This window comes from Marmota flaviventris, chromosome 9 (assembly GCF_047511675.1).
Source record: "Marmota flaviventris isolate mMarFla1 chromosome 9, mMarFla1.hap1, whole genome shotgun sequence".
NCBI lineage: Eukaryota > Metazoa > Chordata > Mammalia > Rodentia > Sciuridae > Marmota > Marmota flaviventris.
Genome location: NC_092506.1, coordinates 103,625,897 through 103,647,877, shown reverse-complemented (window position 1 = coordinate 103,647,877; position 21,981 = coordinate 103,625,897). Strand labels below are relative to the sequence as shown.

The 21,981-nt window shown below is 41.2% G+C and overlaps 2 protein-coding genes across 3 annotated transcripts in view; one reads left to right on the top strand and one right to left on the bottom strand.

The window, feature by feature from the left end:
• Cbl (Cbl proto-oncogene) overlaps positions 1-12,656 on the bottom strand; it is a 104,805-nt gene extending 92,149 nt beyond the window's left edge. The window contains exon 1 of the mRNA XM_027930587.3: positions 12,384-12,656. Coding sequence (XP_027786388.3) covers positions 12,384-12,575 — 192 coding nt within the window. The 5' untranslated portion in view covers positions 12,576-12,656. The remainder of the gene's footprint in view (positions 1-12,383) is intronic.
• A 5,400-nt stretch (positions 12,657-18,056) lies between these two features.
• On the top strand, positions 18,057-21,935 carry Drc12 (dynein regulatory complex subunit 12 homolog). Of its 2 annotated transcripts, XM_027930457.1 has the most exons (6): positions 18,057-18,134; positions 18,304-18,369; positions 18,835-18,954; positions 19,579-19,671; positions 21,346-21,476; positions 21,750-21,935. In XM_027930457.1, the coding sequence occupies exons 1-6, from the start codon at positions 18,065-18,067 to the stop codon at positions 21,876-21,878; spliced, it is 609 nt and encodes a 202-aa protein (XP_027786258.1). In that variant the 5' UTR covers positions 18,057-18,064; the 3' UTR covers positions 21,879-21,935. The 2 variants fall into 2 exon arrangements, with proteins under 2 accessions (XP_027786258.1, XP_027786259.1); XM_027930458.1 differs by lacking the exon at positions 19,579-19,671.
• Positions 21,936-21,981: the final 46 nt, after the last annotated feature.

Genomic DNA, 21,981 nt, shown 5'->3' with positions numbered 1-21,981 from the left:
AAAATATATATATATATATATATATATATATATATATATATATATATATATATGTATACTCATGATGTGGAGATATACATACACCATGTAAAAATTTGTTACCATTTTAAAAGAATCAACCTTACTCAAGAGAACAGGAGGTACAGGGCAAAAGATAATACTGTTTAAGTCCAGAGCCCTGGGATCTAGTCTGGTGACTGGCATTTACCAACTATATGACCTTAGATTTGTTATTTGCCACCCTAGATCTAAATTTCTGTACCTGTAAATGAAAGTGATCAATTTATTTCTAATGTCTTTTAAAGCTTCAAATTTTACAAATTCCATAATCTCAGAAACTTGAATACGTTCAATAGTCTTACAAGTACAAATATAAAGTAAAGGCTTTAAACAACAACTCATGATTCATATTTTTCAAAGACAAATCAGAAACCTATACTTAAAAAAAAAAAGTATTATCACTAGATAATGGCCTTAAGAAAAAAGTCTTACACCTCTAATTACTATTCTCCATTACTGATTTATCAAAATCCCATTCAGGCTCTTGAATAGTAATTACTACATAATACTTCTCAAATACTACCCATGAGCGTTTATTTAAAACACCATGCCATTTATAACTCAATACCAATCTCATTACTTTCATTTATCACATCAACTGCAGAAAAAATACATTCACTATAATGTATGAAATTAAATAGCTGACATGTTCTGATAGATTAAGCTTGCAGCTTTTATACATGGATTATTTTTTAATATTTTTTTTAACTTGGAGATGGACACAATACCTTTCTTTCTTTCTTAAAATATTTATTTAGGTTGTGGCTGTACACAATACCTTTTTTACTTTATTTATTTGCACGTGGTGCTGAGGATTGATCCCAGAGCCTTGCACATGCTAGGCAAGCACTCTATCGTTGAGCCACAACCCCAGCCCACAGTACCTTTATTATTTTCATGTGGTGCCGAGGATTGAATCCAGTGCCTCATGCATGCTAGACAAGCACTCTACCACTGAGCTACAACCCAGCTCCATAGATTCTATTTTTAAAAGGAAAAAATAATTCTTTATCCAGAGTTATCAATACAACTTCAAATCAAATACTTAACATGAACTATAGGTTAAATGATTTTGCAAATGTTTTGGATGCTATATAATAATTTCAACACAAATATGGATCAAAGCATTGCATAGATGCCAGCTTGGTTTATGCTCTCCATTCCCCAATCTTCTCTCTTATCTCCTCAGGGATTAAGTAATGGTTTGGCTCATGACCCCACAGAGGAGCCCCAGAGCTGTTTACACACTTCAGCTATACCCACAGACTGTTAATTGTGAACCCTGGCTCATCTTTAACACCCCAACACCTGGTTTGTGTTCAATAAAAACATGAATGTGAACTAGGCCAATGCCTGTAATCCCAGAAACTCAGGAGGTTGAGGCAAGAAGATCACAAGTTCGAGGTCAGCCTCAGCAACTTAATGAGAACCTGTCTCAAAAAATAAAAGAACTGGGGACATAGCTCAGTAGTAGAGGACCCCTGGATTCAAATCCCAGTACCAAAAAAAAAAAAAAAAAAAACCTGGGACTGTGGAAAGGTGCCAACCTAATTTTCACCTAAAGGAACCAGCTACTTTATTTAAATCAACAAGCTAGACAAGAAATGATGGTGAAAGCAGATTTTTTTTGGAGGGAAATGTGGCAAAATATGTTTTGTTTTGTTGGTAAAAGATTTGAACCCAGGGCATTTACTACTGAGCTACATTTCCCAGTCATTTTTATTTTCCAAATCTGAATTAGGGATCCCTTAGTTGCTGAACCTCAAACTTACAATCTTCCGCCTCAGCCTTCAGAGTTGCTAGAATTACAGATGTGCACCACTGTGCCTGGCCAAAATAAGGATTTTAAAAATTTTAATGTATGATTCCTGTAACCCAACAATAGCATTTCTAGGAATTTTCTAAGCAAATACTTAAGAGTTGGGCATGGTGGCATGCACCTGTAATCCCAACTACTCAGGAAGCGAAGGTTAGAGGATCACAAGTTCTAGGCCAACCTCTGCAATTTAGTGAAACTCTTTCAAAATAAAAAATAAAAAGGACTCAGTGTGCAAGGCCCTGGCTTTAAAGCCCAGTTCAGAAAAGAAATGGAAATACTTTAAAACTATACACTGCCAGGCATGGTGGTCCACACCTGTAATCCCAGAGACTGGGGAGGCTGAGGCAAGAGGAACGCAAGTTCAAGGCCAGCCTCAACAACTCAGCAAGGCCCTCAGCAAGTTTGTGAGACCCTGTCAAAAAATACAAAATAAAAATGGCTAGAGATGTGGCTCAGTAGTAAAGTGCCCCTGGGTTCAATCCCCAGTACTCAAAAAAGAAAGAAACTATGATGAATACTACTATTATACTGCTTCTAATATTAAGGGAGCTGGGGTTGTGGCTCAGTGGTAAAGTGCTTGCCTAGTACATGTGAGGCCCTGGGTTCAATCTTCAGCACCACTTAATTTTTTTTAATATTTATTTTTTCAGTTATAGATGGACACAATATCTTTATCTTATTTTTATGTGGTGCTGAGGATCGAATCCAGTGCCTCACACATGGTAGGCAAGCACTCTACCTCTGGGCCACAACCCCAGCCCAACTACTAATAAATAAATTAAATAAAGGTATTAAAAAAAACTCAGAAATAACTTAGAAAATCATCAATATGAATTTATTAAATAAATCTACATATATTCACATCATTAAGTTCTATACAGTCTTTAATTTTATACAGTTTTTGTCTTTGGGTGGTTTTTTTTTTTTTTTTTGGTGCTGGGGACTGAACCCAGGGCCTTGTGCACGCAAGGCAAGCACTCTACCAAATGAGCTATATATATCCCCAGCCCCTTATACAGTCTTTTTGTTTTTTAAAGAAAATGTTTTTCAGAGACACCTATATATATTAATAACATTTCCATATTAATAATTTGCTATAATTTAGCAAATATTTTTTCAAATTCCAGAACCCTTTAAGAAAAATCTTCTGCTTAAAAATGTTTAAGTATGTATTAATTTCATAATTTAAGAACATTGTCTTTAAAATATTTTTTCCAGGGCTGGGGTTATAGCTCAGTAGCGGAGTACTTGTCCAGTATGGGTGAGGCACTGGGTTCACTCCTCAGCATCACATAAAAATAAATAAAGGTATTGTGTCCATCTACAACTAAAACAATATTTTATGTGGATCTTTTTCCACTTTTTTTATTGGTGCATTAGTTGTACATAATGATGGGATTTATTCTTGCATATTCATACATGTACAAACATAATTTGGCCAATATCATTCCCCAGCATTTCCCCCCCTCCATCCCACCTCTTGTCTTTAAAATCTTAAACATAAATATTTTACTGCTGTTTTCTTAAAAAAAAAAAAAAAAAACTGGCAAATTTTTCTAAAATAAAAGCTAACTGCAGTATGGAGCCTTGCTACATCACCTATGGTCCCTTGACCAGCTGCATTCATGTCTCCTAGGAGCCAGTAAGTAATGCAGAATCTCAGGCTCCACCCCAGACCTACTCAGATTCTCCATTCTGGCAAAAATCCCAAATGATCTGAATTCACATCACAGTCTGAGAATCACTAGTTTTACAAGATATCACTTGATATAGTCTGAACACCAGTTCAAGATCCACATTAAACAGTAGAAGCTGAACAAGTTGGAAAGGTTACTTAATCTATAAAAATTTCATAAGATACACTGAAATTCCTTATATATTAACAGATGTGAAATTGTAAACTGAGCTACAATATAAGGAATTAATAATGGTTGTCAGTCTTAAGTAGCAAATGCTAAGAGGTCAACTACTTGCTCAAGTCAATAAATCACTCTCAAAGATGATGCTGTCCATGCAATTTTCTCAGAGCCATTTAGGAAAAGATACAAGGGCTCGCTAGAGGAAGAGACACTAGATATGTCTGGAAAGGGTAGTCGTTTGAGAAATGAGAGGAAACGGGGACTTTTACATTTTGTTCTGTATATTTTATGAATCATAAATAGCTTTTGTTTTTCTCAAAGAGTGCTACAGCTAAGTACTGCTGTTCGAAATAAATCTGAACAAAGAGGAGTCAAGAATCAGGGTCCAATCCCACTCAATGAAGCACCAATGAACTGGCCTCATTTTAAGCATTCTTCCATGGCAAATCCAAGCCAGAGGGAAGGTAGCAAGCAGTCAGCAGTGGCTGTGAGAAGGTACTCAGGCAGCGAAGTATGCTAAGCACGACTCACTGCCCATTCCAAAAGTTGCAAAGAGAAAACTAGAATCACTACTGATTTCTGACAGCTATATCATGGTAGTGGCACCATATCTCCCCAGTGGATATGCACTGCCAATGTCATCATTAGCACACTTTCTCCCTCCTTTTGGATGCTTCTGCAGGAAGGAACATTGTGGGGACAGAGTTGAGGCTGGCTTCCAGTGCTCCTGGTTGACTACTCCCACCTATTTCCTTCCAGCACAAAATGTGCTAATCATGAAAACATTTCACAATGACTTGCTTGTTATAATCCCCTTCTCCTAACAAACCTAATATAGATCAGAATTAGCAACTTCATTGGAAAATGTAAAGTGGAATTTGGATTCAGTTTTCAAATTAATACTTAGTTCATTATTCCGTTAATGCTCTAAATTAATCATTAGGAAAATAATTTTGCACAGTATGTTACTGTATATTTGAATATAACATGAATTCGACTGAGGAAATAACTGATCATGATTTATCAGTCCTCTGTAAGTATACTGCTAGCAAACAACATACAAAAAATAGATTTTCCTATAACCAGAGTCACCAAAAACCAAAGTCACAAGTGAACAAAGCAGATTATCTTCTCTCCTGACCTAACCCTACTCTGAAAATAAAAAATAAAAAGGGCTGGGGATGTAGCTCAATGGTAAATAAAGCACTCCTGAGTTCAATTTATAGTACCAAAAAAAAAAAAAAAAAAGGTCACTAATCTCATGAACTGACTCATGTTTCCCACACAGTAAGAAAATTATAAAGAATTTTATATCCTTTATGGAGTTCTTAATAGACATAAAAATAACACACTCATGTTTTATGATGACTGTTATACTACCTTTATAAGATAAAGTAAATGCTACTTTAATTCAACCCTCAAAAACAAATTCCTGACTGATTCTTCCAATAAGACAGAAAATGAAGGACTATGTTAAGACAATGCCTTAGTCCTGAAGAGCTCTAGTGGGAGAAGAGATAGATGTATTGATAAACTAAAATTAAACAGTGGTAAATGTCACCATAGATAACATGAATTAACTATAATGGGAAAATTATATACATAAGCTTCTATGTTCACCATGAAAAATAATCAGCACACATAATTTGAAGAAAACACTAATCCTTAACTTAAAAGTAGGCAACAGTGGGGGCTGGGGATGTACTCAGTGGTACAGTGCTTGCCTAGCATGGGTTCAATCCCCAGCACCACATATATAATACATAAATACATACATACATACATACATTTGGTAGCAGTTATTTCATCAAATGGTACTAGTTTAAACATTATCTTGACATATCATTAAAGAGAATGTCCACTTTGCTTTAATGAATGGGGGTGGAGGGGTGAGGGGGGTAAAGACTGCTGTTCTGTATCTGCAGAGGATACCTTCTAAATACAATTACAGATCTCTTAATGGGGCTACCCTCTGAGAAACGCATCTTGAGGATATCACCACTGTATAAATATCAGAGTATACTTACACAGACCTAGGTAGCATGGTGAAGGTCAATCACTCATTGTGGCCTCTTGATACAATGAAGAGACACAATAAATACAAGATGCAGGGCTAACAGGACATACTGTTTATAGTTAGTTATTTTTTAAGTAGATTAAAGGAGTACAATCTAAAATAAAAAGCACAATAAATACATAAACTAGTAACATACTCATTAACATATGGTATCATGTGCTATACTTTTCGTACAAATGACATACAGTAGGTATGTTTACACCAGAATCCCCACAAACATGGGAGTAATGCATTGCCCTATTATGCCACAAGGAGACAGGAAATTTTTGGCTTCATTAGTATCTTCTGGGACCAGCAAGGTATGTGTGGTCTGTGGTTGACTGAATAGTTGTTACGTAGCACATAACTATGGTGGCTTTTGTGATTGAGGCTTTGTTGAATATGTGAGAAGGAAATCTATGGAAGAATTTACTAGCCTTGGAAGTGGGTAATCCTGAATTTAGGCTCCACTATTAACTCTCTCTGAACCTAAATATCTTCATCTATAAAACAAGGATGACACCCATAAAGGGCTACTGCAATAAATTAACTTGATGTGATTAAAATAAATTCTCAACCCCATATCTTTTCCTTTCAGTTAATTCCTCGGGGACACACAATTAATTTAACAAATACTTAAAAAGTACCTTTTATTGAATAACCCCCTTAACTGGATACTGCAGGAGATAAGTCAGTTACACTGCTGCCCTCAGGAGTTTACAAGCTTCAGCGGTTAAGATAAACACAGAAGAAATATGTTTCCATGTGTAAACTCTTTAAGAGATGCCATCTCACTTTGGACATGCTTCTCTTGTAGTCACTTATCACATGTATCACTTATAATGCAATTCCTGGCATGTAAGAACTTACACCTAATACCCAGCTTGGGACTCAGTGAGCATGCAAACATAGGAAGAAAAAAATGTAAAAAGAGGAAAGGAGGAAGTGAGCAAGAAGACAGATGAAATATTTATTTATAAATTCAACTAAGTGCCAGGCATGATGGCACATGACTAAAATCCCAGCAGCTTGGGAGGCTGAGGCAGGAGGATCTCAAGTTTCAGGTCAGCTTCAGCAATTCAGCAAGGCCCTAAGCAACTTATCAAGACCCTGCCTCAAAATAAAAAATGGCTGGATAAAGCACCCCTGGGTTCAATCCCTAGCACCAAAACAAAACAAAATTTAACTAAGTACCTCTTACTACCAAAATACAGGAATTTACCTAAGATTCTTTTGGGGACAGGGCACAGGTAGGGTAAGCAGCAGATAAAGAAAGAGATGGTTGTTTTATTCCCTGCAGTACTGGGAATTGAACCCAGGGGTGCTCTACCACTGAGACACGCTCCAAGCCCTTTTTATCTTAAGACAAGGTCTCACTAAATTGCCCAGGCTGCCTTTTAATTTTTTTATTAATGTATTGTAGTTATACATAATAATGGGATTCACTTTGACATAGTCATACATAAATAAAATAGAATTTGCTCCATTTCTGACCCCAGTCCCTTCCTCCCGCCACCTATTTCCCCTTCCTCTACTTCACTGATCTTCCTTTCATTAGTTTTTTTTTTTTAATTGGTGCTTTAAAGATACACATAAAGGTGGAATTCTCTGTGATATGGTCTCATACGTACAATATGTCAATTTCATTCTCCATTTCCTCCCACCCCCGTAAATCTCCTTCCTCAACTCCACTCATTTTCCCTATTCATTTTTTTTTTTTTTTTAGTTTGGTTTGGGGTACAAGGGATTGAACCAGTAGTGCTTAATCAATGAGCCACATCCCCAGCCCTTTTCATTTTTTATTTTGAGACAGGGTCTCAAAAACTTGCTGAGGCTGGCCTCAAACTTGCAATTCTCCTTAGTTGCTGGGATTATAAATGTGTCACCAAGCTTGCCTTAAATTTTCAACCTTGCTGGGTGTGGTGGTGCACGCCTGTAATCCCAGCAGCTCAAGGAAGCTGAGGCAGGAAGCAAGTTCAAAGCCAGCCTCAGCAACAGGGAGGTGCTAAGCAACTCAGTGAGACCATATGTCTAAATAAAATTTCAAAAAAGGGCTGGGATGTGGCTCAGTGGTTGAGTGCCCCTGAGCTCAATCCCTGGAACCACCCTCCCAAATTTTTTTCAATCCTCCTGCTGTAGCCTTCCTCTTCCTGTCTAGGCCTTCAAGACCACTGGGATTACAAGTATGTGCCACCATGCCCAGTAAAAATAATCTTTTGAGGATACATTTTTAAACTCAAACAAGACATCCATAGTGGTTTATGTCTGTAATCATAGTGACTCGGGAGGCTGAGGTAGGAGGATTATATGTTCAAAGCCAGTCTGTGCAATTTAGCAAGGGCCGAAACAAGTTAATAATAACAAGACCTGTTCTCCGGCTGGGGCTGGGGCTCAGTGACAGAGCACTTGCCTCGCACATGTGAGGCACTGGGTTCGATCCTTAGCACCACATAAAAATAAATAAACAAAATAAAAATATTGTGTCCATGTATAACTAAAAAGAATTAAAAAAAAAAAAAAGACCCTGTCTCAAAATAAAAAAGTAAAAAGGGCTGGGGAATTCGGTGGTAAAGCATCCCTGGGTTCAATCCCTAGTACCAAAATAAAAACTAACAAACAATAAAAGGGGTCTCCCACACAGGCCTTGAACTCCTGGGCTCCAGTCATTCTCCTGTCTCAGCCTCCCAGAGTTCTGGGCCTACATGCCATTATGGCCAGCTAAAAATACTTTCTTAAACATATGCTTTGCCAGGCACAGTAGCACAGGTATGTAATCCCAGGGACTCAGAACACTGAGGCAGGAGGATCTCAAGTTCAAGGCCAGCCTCAGCAATTTAGTGAGGCCTTAAGTAACTCAGCAAGACCCTGTCTCAAAATAAAAAATAGAAAGGAATAGAGATGTAGCTCAGTGATAAACGTGCCCCTGGGTTCAAATCCCAGTACCAAAAATAAAATAAACACATGCTTTAAAGGGAAGAATTTTAGATAGGCGTGGTGGTGCACAACTTTAATCCCAGTGATTCTGGAGGCTGAAGAAGGAGAATTACAAGTTTGAGGTCAGCCTCAGCAATTTAGCAAGTCCCTAAGCAATATAACAAGACCCTGTCTCAAAATTTAAAAAGGGCTGGGGTTCAATCCTCCATATTAAAAAACAGAAAGAAAGAAAGGATTTGTTTAATAAGTTACATCCAATTAAAAAATAATCAATACCTTAATATTTTAATGATGCCAGCTAATTTCAAATAAAACAGGACTGAGGGTGTATCTCACTGGTAGAATGTCTGCCTAGTATGGTAAGACCCTGAGTTTAATACCCAGCATCATAAAAATAAATAAATAAATAAAACAGTACAGATCCAAAATACTACCAGCTCAGTTTCAAGGGTGGGAAGATGACCCGAAGCCTTTTATCCTCCAGTACCTCAGCATGATAATAATGGCTCTTACGTGTTTAAAAAGTTGTAATAACAACAAAGAGTATGGTATTAAGTATGTACCCAGCAAAACCTAAAATATTTATAATCCCTCCCTTTACAGAAAAAGTTTGTCAATCTCTACTTCACAATGGCATTTTACATCTCTCACTAAACCTTGATACTTTTAAATTTACATTGAAGGCAATGTGTACAATTTTTCTTTCCATTCTCTGCTCCCTGCCCAATTTGTCTCTTTATTTACTATTTTTCTTCACATAGAAATATTTACACAAATATCTATTACAACATCCTGGGGATGGGGAAAAAACTAAAACAGAAAAACTTATTAGAGGCTATGTCTTTTGTTTAATAACAAACATTCTATCATAATCATTTTGCTCAACTAATCTATAATGGGTTAGTAAATTAGTAAACTGGGTTTACACTGACCAGAATCCAGGATTTACACCAACTTCAACTGCATATATCCAACAGAGGGAAGGGGAGGAAACTAACAATTTCCAGTGCTAAATCAACCAAGTACAAAACAGGTATGAAATCATGACTTAAGACTAAATTCAATAAACATGGGGTACATCTGTGGCTGTGACAGTAAGTTCTTACTACTTGTATAATACCACATGAAGTCAAGGAGGTGTAACGACCCTACTAAAGACTTTCAACAATAAAAATAAAGTAGAAAAAGAGAACCCACTATGCTTAAAACATCAAGGGTAAAGACACGGTACAATCTAGCAATGCTAGAGAAGTATTCAGAAATACTCTAGAGAGCAATATTAACCTACAGGACTAACACATCAGAAAACACTGAATTGGGCTGGGGATGTGGCTCAAGCGGTAGCACGCTCGCCTGGTATGCGTGCGGCCCAGGTTCCATCCTCAGCACCACATACAAACAAAGATGTTATGTCCGCCGAAAACTAAAAAATAAATATTAAAATTCTCTCTCTCTCTCCCTCTCTTTAAAAAAAAAAAGAAAACACTGAATTTTCATTTCAGCACAACTAGTAATATGTGATACAGGACACAGTATCGAAGCCATCTTCCAAGACAAGCAGAGTGTAAGAATAAATATCCCTTTCCTAGACTAAAATGGAAAAGCTAAAAGGATACTGTCCTTTAAACTACCTATACCTAAAAGCATTTTAACTCAAAAACTTTTGAGTCCTCTTTATTCCATCCAAACAATTAAACAACCTGCAGGAGAACTCAATTAAATACACTTCAAAGAGATGAAGCAATAAGACATAGGGAAGACTTTATTTGGACCATCATTTATCCTTTATTTACCAAAACACAAAAGTTTGATTAAAAGTTCATTATTTCTAAGAAGTCACAAATTGGCATAATTTTGATACACTTCACCAACTGGGCCTATATGAGAAACTGATTAGAAAAGCAAATAATTTTTCTGTCAGAGGAATCTTTTAGTCCTTAATAGTAAATCCCCAAAACGCAAGCTTAAGAAACTTCAAATTTTGAATACAATATTTTTTAAAAGATGTCAACATATTTAAAGTTTCCTTTTTTATTATAATTTCTAATAATAAAATTAGCACTACACCACCGATATAATCAACAAATATTTGTGTCATTAATTACAATACGAATTTGTCTGTCCATCTATGGTGCTGCAGATGGAACCCAGAGCCTCTTGCAATTCCAATTATTTAACCATGAGAAAAATCACCCCTCTGCCTGGCATGTGTGAGGCACTGGATTAGATTCTCAGCACCACATATAAATAAATAAAATAAAGGTCTATCAACAACTTAAAAAAAAAAAAAAGTGGCTCTGAAATCACTGGTATACACTATAGGAGTGTTAATTCTCACACAGGACTTGTTAAGCATTATATAGCACATTTACATTTGCCAAGTACTTCATAATCATTTTATTAGCTGTTTTTAGTCCAAACAACCTATGAAAAACTTACAGAAGAGGAACCTAGGTCCGGAGAGGAACCAAAGAAAACCAATTTTACCCTGGAGGAAATAACAGCAGTCTCTTGCATGCCAGATCCTCCTATCCACTTTTAATCTGAAGTATAAGTTTTGCCAAAATGTTATTAATGAATGATAAATATCAAGATATATTTAATTCTAACAGAACATTAGACTGCTTATACACTTTTTAAGTATAAGGGACTGTTACTTAATATGTTTAATTATATAGACACAACTATAAGGAAGTAAAATTCTCCCACATGACATACTTAAATGACTAAATATAACGTCTTTAATTTTTTTTTTTGCCTTGCTTCAAAAAAAGTAATCAAAAAGACTCATGGAACAAACTCAAGTCAGGTCCTGCAATAATAAGGAGCTAGGCCCTTACAAGAAAATGTAGAGCCAAGCTAAAAGCGGTGAGTGGAGGGAGGAAGTTATGAAAAAGTCAAAATCTGCTGCTTGGCATATTCGGTCATTCCACCTTCCAGAAGATAATGGTTCTAACCAGAACTTGTGGTTTAATCAGTGCATTATCTCAAAACCGGCAATGGATCACATCCCAATGCTTCGAAGGGTCAAAAAACTTGAGCTAGTGCTAGATGTGGAGGAAAGTTCCTTCCTTGCCCCCATTTAAACCTCCCTCTTTCTTTTATCCTGGTATTACATCCTAAAGAGAAAAAAACCTTACGCTCACCCAGAATACAGTTAGCCTGTGGAGTTGTCCTGCCCCCAGGTCCCTCAATGAGAGCCCAAAAACCCAATTCCCTAGTCAGATGTCGACTTCTCATCCAGCCAGGAGAACCAGCCGGTAAATCAAACGCTTCCTTAACCCCCTCACGACGGTCTCCCAGGGCCAATTCCGTGACCCACATCCCCACACCCCGCACCGAGCCCCAAACCCCACTGCACTTCCGCCCCGGTGGCTTCCCAGTCAACCCTCACCCCAGCCCCCACCCCATCTTTGTCTCGCTCCCCGAACACCTCAATGTCCCCAACTCCCAACAGCAGCCCTTCCCCCAAACCGACCCACCATCCGGCCTCCTCCCCTGCCCCGGCTCCCGGCCCCCAGCCCCCCTCGGCCGGCGGGTCACCCCAGCTCCTGGCCTCCAGACCCTCCCCCAGCTTCCTCCGCCGATCCCAGCGCTGGCGAGGCCCTCCGCCCACGCCCACCCTGCTCCCGCGGGTCCTCGGCAGGCCCTTCACCTTGTCCATGAGCTTCCAGCACTTCTCCACCATCTTCTTGTCCACAGTCCCCGGCGGGTGGGGGCTGAGGTGGTGGTGGTGGTGGTGCGGCTGGAAGGCGTCCTTCATGAGCCCGATCAGGCCGCCCGAGCCCGAGCCTCCGGAGCCGCCACCGCCCCCGGCGCCAGAGCTCTTTTTCACGTTACCGGCCATGGCCGGGGAGAGTCGGGGGCCCAGCCGGACGGCCGGCTCCGCTCGGCAGCGAGCGAGGGAAAGGAGGGCGTGAAGGAGGGGCCTCTCGCGGCCGCAGCAGCCGCCGGCTCTCGGAGCGGTGGGAGGAGCGGCCCCGGGGAGGGGAGTGGGCGGTGCCGGCAGTGGGGGGTGCAGGGCGCGCCCCTTTAAGCGAGCACGAGCCCGGCGGGCGGAGCGCGGGGGCGCGCGCCAGGGACTGACGGCTGATCCCAGAGCTGGGGAAAGCAGGCGGCAGCGTCCGAACCCGGGAGAGACCCCCACCTCCCGCCCCACCCCCTCGCCAGCGCCCACGTGCCCACAGCTCCGGGAAAGCAGCCACCAAGTTTCCGCGCCCGCCTCCCTCGCCCCTATCCCCGAGGTCGGGAAGGGGGCGGGGCCAGCAAAACCTCAGTGCTTGCGCCCTCTGCTGGAGACGCGCGAAAAGGAAGCGGGTGGGATCCAATGTGAAGCCTGCGCACTAAGCGGAAGCCGAGACCTCCATGTTCTTTGTGGGCTGGCTGGAGGTTGGTGCTTTAGGAGAGGGTCATTGACAGGTAGCAATTCATAGTGGAAAGAATCTTTACAAGTCCTTTCCTCACGCCTGACAAATGTGGAAATTGAACTTATAGTTATTTGCTTCATATTGTGGGAAATGGAAGAAAAAAGAAACGTATGTCTCCATTCTCTGGCATTTTAGATTCTTCATTAGGACGCGACTGAGTACAGAAAAAAGAACGTTGAAGATTGTTCCAACCTGATTAGGCCCCAGAAAGGCTCAAAAGCTGGGAACCCTCAGGCCATGAGCACTTCTTCCATGCTTTTGACCTCTTAAAACAAAGCACTTCCCTTTCTGCTTCTGGGAAGTTGCCCTTTTCTGGGAATTGAATATGTACTTAAGAATCTTCTGCTCAGCTCATTGCACCCCTTGCTCGTCTGCACCGTTAGCACGAGACACCGCCCACAAATCGTGAGACCTCTGCAAGTGGTGGCCAGAGCGGCTCTCACTCGGTCTAGGGAATAGAAATGTAGTTCCCAATCACTCCCACTTCTCTAATCTAAAAATTCCGTTGGAAGAACAAAAATAGGAACTTCCTTTCCAAAGAAGGAAGTGCCCTGCCCTAATTTGTTAATTCTTAGCTTCAGCTTTGTGAGTTTGCAGGCCCAGGTGTGTAAATAAGTATTTAGGTCTGCTTTGTATCTTCCTCCTAGCTCTTCCACAAAGCCCTTGGCTGATTTGGAAATTAAGTTCATCAAGTACTTCTTCAAGAGAGCAAAATATCTTTGAACTAAAGGATCATTCAGCCAGTCATCCTGAGTTTGCAAGTCAATTGCTTTTCTCTAAGACTGATTTAGAAGCCTACATTATCATTTCCTACCAATAGAATGTCTTTTATCAGTTCCTACCTTTTATCAGTTCTCAAAAAAAAAAAAAAAGGAGAATCTAGGCAAACTCCTAAATGTCAAAACTTTCCACCCCTAGAGCCACTACCTTCACTGCAGGCCCTCCTTTTCTTTTCCCTGGGATACTGAAATTTTTCTCACTGGTTTCCTTGCTGCCTTAATTCCATCCTGCCACCATATGCTTCCATTAGTTAAGACAGCATCACACCCCCACAACAACAAAAACTAAACACTCTCCATTGCCTCTGGAATAAAACTAACAGCCATGTTCTAACCCAAAACCAAACTCCTTTGCAAAGCTGGAAATGTAACTTAATAATAGAGTACTTGCCTACCAGGGTGAGGCCCTATATTTGGTCCCCAGTACTGAAAAAAAAAAATTAAAATAAGTAAACCACAGTTTTTGGCACTGAGCACAGTGGCAATACCTGTAATTCCAGCTTCTGGGGAGGCTGAGGCAGGAGGATAAGTTCAAGGCCAGTCTCAAAAATTAGCAAGACCTTGTCTCAATAATAAAAAATAAAAAGGGCTAGGAATATAGCTCAGTGTGAGAGTGCCCTGGTTCAATCCCCAGAATGACAAAATAAATAAATAAACAAACAAACTACCTTGCAGTTTTGTACTATTCCCTGATACAAATATCTTATGCTGGGTGACTCATCAAGTCACAAAATACCACAATTCTTTCTTTTTTCATCACCATTACTCAGAGCTTTTCCTCTGCCTGAAGTGTGCTTCTAAAATCCAATTCATTCTTCAAAACTCAGCTCAAATATTGTCCTCCTGCTAGAAATAATCCTTCACTCTTATAAATTTCCCTAGTCATTTATTCCTTCTTTAAAAAACTTTGTTTATTTTAATTTTTTTTAGTTGTAGTTGGACACAATACCTTTATTTTATTTATTTTTATGTGGTGCTGAGGATCAAACCCAGCACCTTGCACGTGCTAGGTGAACGTTCTACCACTGAGCCACAACCCCAGCCCCATAGTCATTTATTTCTTATACCACATGTTAATTTATGCTATATTATCTTGTCAACTTTGGATCTTTCACAGTACCTAACACAGGGTAGATTTATCAGGGTATTTTTCATAGTTAAATCCTTGATTTAAAGGAGTACAGGTAAAATGTTAACCCATGGAGCTGTGAAGGTGCATGTCTAGGTATACAGTACACCTCTCTGGCTTGGTTTAAGGTATCCAATTTGTATTCTCTTCAGTGAGGTCTGCATAACAGAAAATTAAATAATGTGCATTTGGTATCTGCTGTAGCAGGCCCTGTTTCTTTTAATATACAAATGGCCTATCTTTCACGTTTGAATAAAGGAGAAAGGATGAGCCTTCTTTCCACAGGTGTGTGGGATTTTATTCAAAGGAAGATACTTCTGCTGGAATAATCTTTCCTATTTTTGCTTCTAAATTAAAAAAAATAATAATATTTTATTTTTTAGTTGTAGATGGACACAATATATATATATTTTTAATGTGGTGCTGAGGATCAAACCCAGGGCTTCGCACGTGCTAGGTGAGCGATCTATCTCTGAGCCACAACCCCAGCCCTAAATTAAATTTTTAAAAAAAATTTGTAGATGGACAGAATGCCTTTATTTTATTTATTTGTATGTAGTGCTGAGGATCGAACCCAGTGCCTCATGCATGTTAGGCAAGCATTCTGCCACTGAGCTACAGCCCCAGCCCTCTAAATTAAACTTAATGCAAAAAGACAAATCGACCTTTATCTCACAATTTTTATTTGACTTTTTTCTTTTGTTGGTGCATTATAGTTGGGTTTTTTTATTTGTTTGTTTTGTTTTGTTTTTACTGTATTTTGCTTGTTTTTGAAAATGTACTAGAGATAGGGTTGTATTGCTGATCATAATGTCATTTACATTCTGGGTTTTTCTAGAGCTGTTTCATCTTGTATCACATCACGTGACATGTGGCATTTTTCTTTCCACTTCACCTTCATCCCAAACCACATCCTCATTCTGCACCTGAAAGTTATTTGAGTAAATATATTTGTAAAGTAAATGCTCTTCTGAGGCATATATGTTGCTTATATTCTGTAATTTTTACCCTCAATATGTCGTTCTATGCATCAGCATAAACAAAGACATAATCATTCTGTGGAAGAAGTCCCCAGACAGGCTCCTAGGAAGAAACACTGAGAACACCCACTATATCAGGACAGAGGGAGGGGATTCTGGAGGGAGAGTAAATGAAGAAATGCTGCAAATTCAAAATAAAAGTATTCTCCAAATTTGGGAAATGTGTACAAGGTTAATTGGCCCTGAGTTACAGGAGCTGTAAGCACTGGAAAGACACACCTGGCTCTTCCCTTTGCTCTATAAAATGTCCAGAAGGTCAGAGAAGTACCCTGCAGCCACAAAGGGTCAAATAAATATGCATTGGCATCTGCCTGCTCCTCAGAGACAAGACTTCATTTCCAGATCTCATGTTCATTTCTGAAGATCTACTTCTGACAATAGGCAATTGACCAAAAAGGTTTAGGGGAACAGGGATAGAGAGAAGTACCTATAAAAAGAGTCTGCAGGTCCCTTAATCCACAAGGAGAAAAGCTCTGAAATTCCTACTATATGGCCCAGAGATCCAAGTGACTGACAGATGTCATGGCTCCAGACACCCCCGGGGGCTGGGGGGAGGGTGGGGGCCACCTGCCAAGAGCAAGCCACCCTTCATACTCTCTGCCCCAAATTTATCTTTCCAACCACTTGTGACTCTGGCAGGATTCTAGGAAGCATCCCCAAAAGGGAGTCACCAGAACGCTGTCCTATAAATATAAAGCAAAAATGGAGGAGATGCAGGAGGCCAAGTGTGTCCACTAGAGGGAGCGCCAACCAACTCTCTGTGGCAGGGAACCTCTAGAGGTAGTTTCTCAACAGCTGTCTGCAAATCATCTATATATAGGAATAGGGGAAATGCCGACATAGATTAAGTACTGTGAGAGAAAATGGTCTTGTAAATACCCAGCAAAAATCCAGGACTTTCAGGAGTTTCAAAATCAAAGGTTTAAAGAGTCTGAGAAAATTTAAGTGGCTTGCCCAAGTTTATACATCCATTGAGGGGACTAGGACTCATGTCTCCTGTCTCTAACCAGTGCCCTTTCCTTGACATTTGCATCCCTCTGGGTCAATATCCTGGAGTCCATGGATCCACCTCTCCTCCGTTCTCACTTCTCTAAAGTGGAAAACTCTCTTAACTCCCTGCTTCTGCATTATTTCCCTCAGACACTGTAAAATGCCTTTCTGAAGGGGAATATTCAGTTGTAAGTTTAATGTCCTTTTGCCAGTGGGATCTTGAGATGAAAACTGCCAGGATGGCCATGTCAGTCTTCTTCTATATCAGCACAACACTATGTACATCTATAATTCCTTACTCTCCAAATTGCAGGCAGCACCCACCTGGAAGTACATCTTAGCTAATCAGCTCCAAAGCCCTTTCACTTCAAAATATATTTAAGATTTTGGGAGAAGGGTAGAAGTGACCCTCAAGGGTCTTTGTATTTTTAGCTTTGTGAGCTGACAGCCCATTACACCTTCCTTTGAATTCCGTGTTTTCCAGTTGCCTGGACAACATGTAGCCTCCAGAAACCCAACCTTCTGGTTCTCTGTCCTGCCCCTGAAGGAAGTTTGCCAGCCTGGATTGGTTTCCAGGACACAGGCTCCTCCTCAGGCTCTATCTGGGCCTCTCTCTGCCCTTCCCTGTGAGTGGGTCACTCCACAAGGAGAGACCACAAAGGCAAGAAAACATCCTATAGGTAGGAAAAGGTAGGGTGAGGATGGAGGGAAAAGGGAGCAAACTGGTTCAGAGATTTATTTTCCCTAACAGAGGGTTGGGAGGAATGACTTCTGTATATAGAGCAGCCCTTCCTACTCCAGCCCTGCCTAAGGTTCCCAGGAAACCAAGAAGTAAAGCTTCCAACAAGTGTGAGACAGACTTGAAAACTAGAATTCTAAATCACTCAAGTCTCCTGGTTAAGTCTAGGGGTTAGGAAAGCATTCCTATGTCTAGAACTATAAAGTCCCCCCTCCCTCAGGACAGCCAGGACATGCCACCTAAGACCAAAGAAAAAGGTAGGAAATCTGGGACACAGAAGAAGAAAAAGAACTTGAGTGTTGGTAAGTCACAGTGGGTACAGGTGGGACCCCTGCTTCTACATGTCCTATCAGGGAGGCACCCTTCATTGGGTGGTCCTCTGATCTCATGAAGGAAAGTCCAGAGGTGGGGTAAGGTGGGGGTGGGACTGAGGTTATGATAAGCTAAGGCTCTGCCAACTTGCCAGGGCAGATGTGGAGGCCGAGGCCAAGCACAGGCTGATGGTGCTGGAGAAGGAGCTGCTCCTGAACCACTTGGGTGAGAAGGGTGAAGGCTCTGGGGACAGCATAAGTGGCATTTCTGGGTCCTTGGGGGATTGAAGGGATAAGCACAGGGCTAAGCCAAATTCTAACTGGCCCCTAATGGAAAAGGACTATGGGTGGCGGGGGGGGGGGGGGGGGGCAGTAGGCAGTGAGGGTTGATGAGGGATACTTCTTCCCAAATTCCCTGGCTGGGATCAAACCCAGGGCCTCATACGTGCTAGGCAAGGGCTCTACCACTGAGCTATGCCAACATACCAGGGAAGCTATTTTCCATGGCCAGAATATAGAAGGAGTTTTTCTTTCGTAGTAATGAAGAGGCTGTGAGATTCTAGAGGAACAAACAGAGCAAAGGGCTGGACGCCCTGCCACCAGCTCTTCAGGGGTGGGAAGAGCTTATCCAGCCCATGGGGACTGGTTGTGTCACAGCCAATCCTAAAGGCAGCTCTGCTGCTGTTCACAGCTCTGCGGAGGGATGAGTCCCGTAGAGCCAAGGCTTCCGAAGAGCTGCTGAAGCAGAAGTTGCAAGGGTTAGAGGCAGAACTCAAAGAGGCCCGAAGTGAAGAGAAGGCTATATATGCAGGTATGTGACGGGGTGAGCAGGTGGGCAGAAGACAGTGCCCTAAAAGAGGACAACCAAAGGGCCCCAAGGAAGCAAGGAATCCAAGGAAGATCCCTGGCATCCCACACATGCACCTTCCAGAATCCCTGATGCCATGTGTTGCTTTGTGGGGGTACAAAATGCAGTCATAGCCATTATCTCATTTATCCAATGAGAATAAGTGGAAAGAAAGGCTAGGTTCCTCATCCCAAACTGTATGGGAGAAGGCAGTTTGGTTTTCTGTTTTTTCTTCTCCTTTTCTTTCTTTTTAAAAATCTGAACCACATTCCTAGTTCTTTCAATTTTTGAGGCAGGGTCACACTAAGTTGCCCATGCTGGTCTCTAACTTGTGATCCTCCTGCCTCAGCCTCCTGAGTAGCTAGAATTACAGGCTTGCACTTCAGCATCAGGCAAGGGTCTGGTTTTCTATCCCTTCCCCAGATTTTCAGGGTTTTCCACCTTCTCAGCATTATCACAAGAAAAATTAAGAAGGTCCTTATGCTCCGGCCTCTCTGGACTAAGTAAAGTCTTCTCCATCTACAACTTTCCTTTCTCCATGTCTCCATGCCTACATGGCTTCCTGGCCACCCACTACCCCTGCTTCAGAGATGAGCCGCCAGCACCAGGCCCTGAAGGAGAAGTTGGAAACCCGCAGCCATCAGCTGGAAGAGGAAGTAAGGGGTCTTCGGGAGCAGCTAGGTAGGTTCCATCCAGGTCTTTTTCTCCAAGGGTCATTAACTAGGTCCAGATGAAAGGATGGTCTTAGAGGGTCCTTCCTTAGAAAGCTGCAGTCTGTTGGTTGAATTTGAATTTAGATGCCTTTCTCTGGACTGTTCTCTGAGCAGAGGATTCAGGATGACAAGAAATTCTAAGATGTAAGTAAAGAAGCCCCAGTGATGGCACATGGCTGTAATCCCAGCTTCTCTAGAGGCTGAGACAGGAGGATCACAAATACAAGGCCTCAGCAACTTAGTGAAACCCTGTCTCAAAATAAAAATAAAAAGTACTGGGGATGGAGCTCAGTGAGAAAGGGCCTCTGGGCTCAGTTGCTAGTACTAAACAAACAAACAATAAAAAAACAGATGTAAGTAAAGAAAAGGTAGGTTTCAGGCTCAGGATGTAGTTCAGTGGTAAAATGCTTGTCTAGCATGTGTGAGGCATTGAGTTCAATCAAAAGAAAGAGAGAGGGAGGGAGAAGGAAGGAGGAAGGGAGGAAAGAGAGGAAGGAAGAGAGAGAGGAATAAAGAAACACCAACAGAGAGAAGGTCTCATACCTAACTTCCCCCTTTGCTTAGTGTCTCCAAATTCAATGTTTATTCTTCTCCACTGCCTTGTCTCTACGTCTCTACTGAGCAAAATATATTCCCTAAATTAAGCTAACTTTTGTAATGAAACTAAGGAAAATATTAGTCATTTACTTCTGTATCTTCAAGGCCTAGCACCTGATAGGCCCTAAAAAACCACTTACTAAATAAATGAATAAGCTTTCCAAATAAGCAAAAAAAAAAAAAAAAAAAAACAGGAAGCCTTTGCTTTCCTTTCCTCTTGCTTACAGGACAAAGTTGAAATATCTCAGCATAGCACATGAGTTCTTTCATAATTTTAACCTCAAAGTTTTCTTTCGTTTCTTTTTTCCTGTGTGTGTGTGTGTGTATGTGTGTGTGTATGTTGCTGGGGATGGAATCTAGGGCCCATGCATGCCAGGAAAGCACTCTACCCCTTAGCTACATCCCCACCCTCAATGTTGTTTGCTTGTTTGTTTATTTGTTTAGTTGTAGATGGACACAATATCTTTATTTATTTGGTACTGAGAATCGAATCCAGTGCCTCACATGTGCTAGGCAAACGCTCTACCACTGAGCCACAACTCAGCCCTCAAAGTTGTTGTTTTTTTTTTTATAATCTTAAAATATTTTCATTTTCAGTTTAGCTATAGATATCCAAGAGCTATTTATTTGTCATGTAGTCCCTAGGTTCCTTCCCCAATATTTGCCTTATTTCAATTTCAAATTCAACCAACATTTATAGAACACCTCTTATATACCAGGCACTTTGCCTTCCATTTCACATTTAAGGGTCACACCATACATGAGGTTTGAAAGATTAAAAAACTGAGACTCAGTAAGAGACATATTTGACAATATACAAAGAGTAAGTAATGACCAGACTTTGGACCCATCTCCTGTATCAAGCCCTCTGCACTCTATCATACCTCGATGGATCTTCAGCTCTTTACTGGGACTGTAGGAAATGTGATGAACCTGGGGGAGTCTGGAATAATCCCACTCAAGGCGACCTCTTTAGTACCTTTGGAGACTGTTCAGGATAGAGTGCCACCATTCTGTCCTCTCATCCTTCCCTTCTGTTCCCCAGAAATGTGCCAGAAGGAGGCTAAGGCTGAAAGGGAAGAGGCTGAGCAAGCCCTCAGAGAGCGGGACCAGACCCTGACTCAGCTTAGGGCCCAGGTGGTGGACATGGAGGCCAAGTACCAGGAAATCTTACATGTAAGCACTTCCCTCCAGAGCCCAGCTGCTCTAGTACCCCAGCACTCCTCCATCCCCACAGCCCACAGCTAGTGTGATGACTAATAACCCAAGGGAAAGGAGAAGTGTCCCCAAGGAACACTGCTCTATCCTCAAGTTGGACAGAGTGGATACAGCTGTGCCTACCAGCGCAGAGTAAGAAATTCCTGCAAGCAAGGAAAGCTTACAAACCAACCTGGGGCAACCCTTATCTCCATTCTCTCTTCTTGGGAGCTGAAAGCTTGGTGTCTGCAGGGCAGCCTGGACCAGCTCTTGGCCAAACTGAGAGCTGTTAAGCCTCACTGGGATGGGGCCGTGCTGAGACTCCATGCCAAGCACAAGGAGCAGCTGCGTCAATTTGGCCTCAACCCTCTGGATCTTTGAGGCTGCCAGCCTCTACTCTCTGAGGCCCAGTAATAAAGTGTTTTAATGTTGAACCCAGCAGAGCTGTGGGCTGTGGTCTTTGGCAGAGAGGAGTGATCCCCAT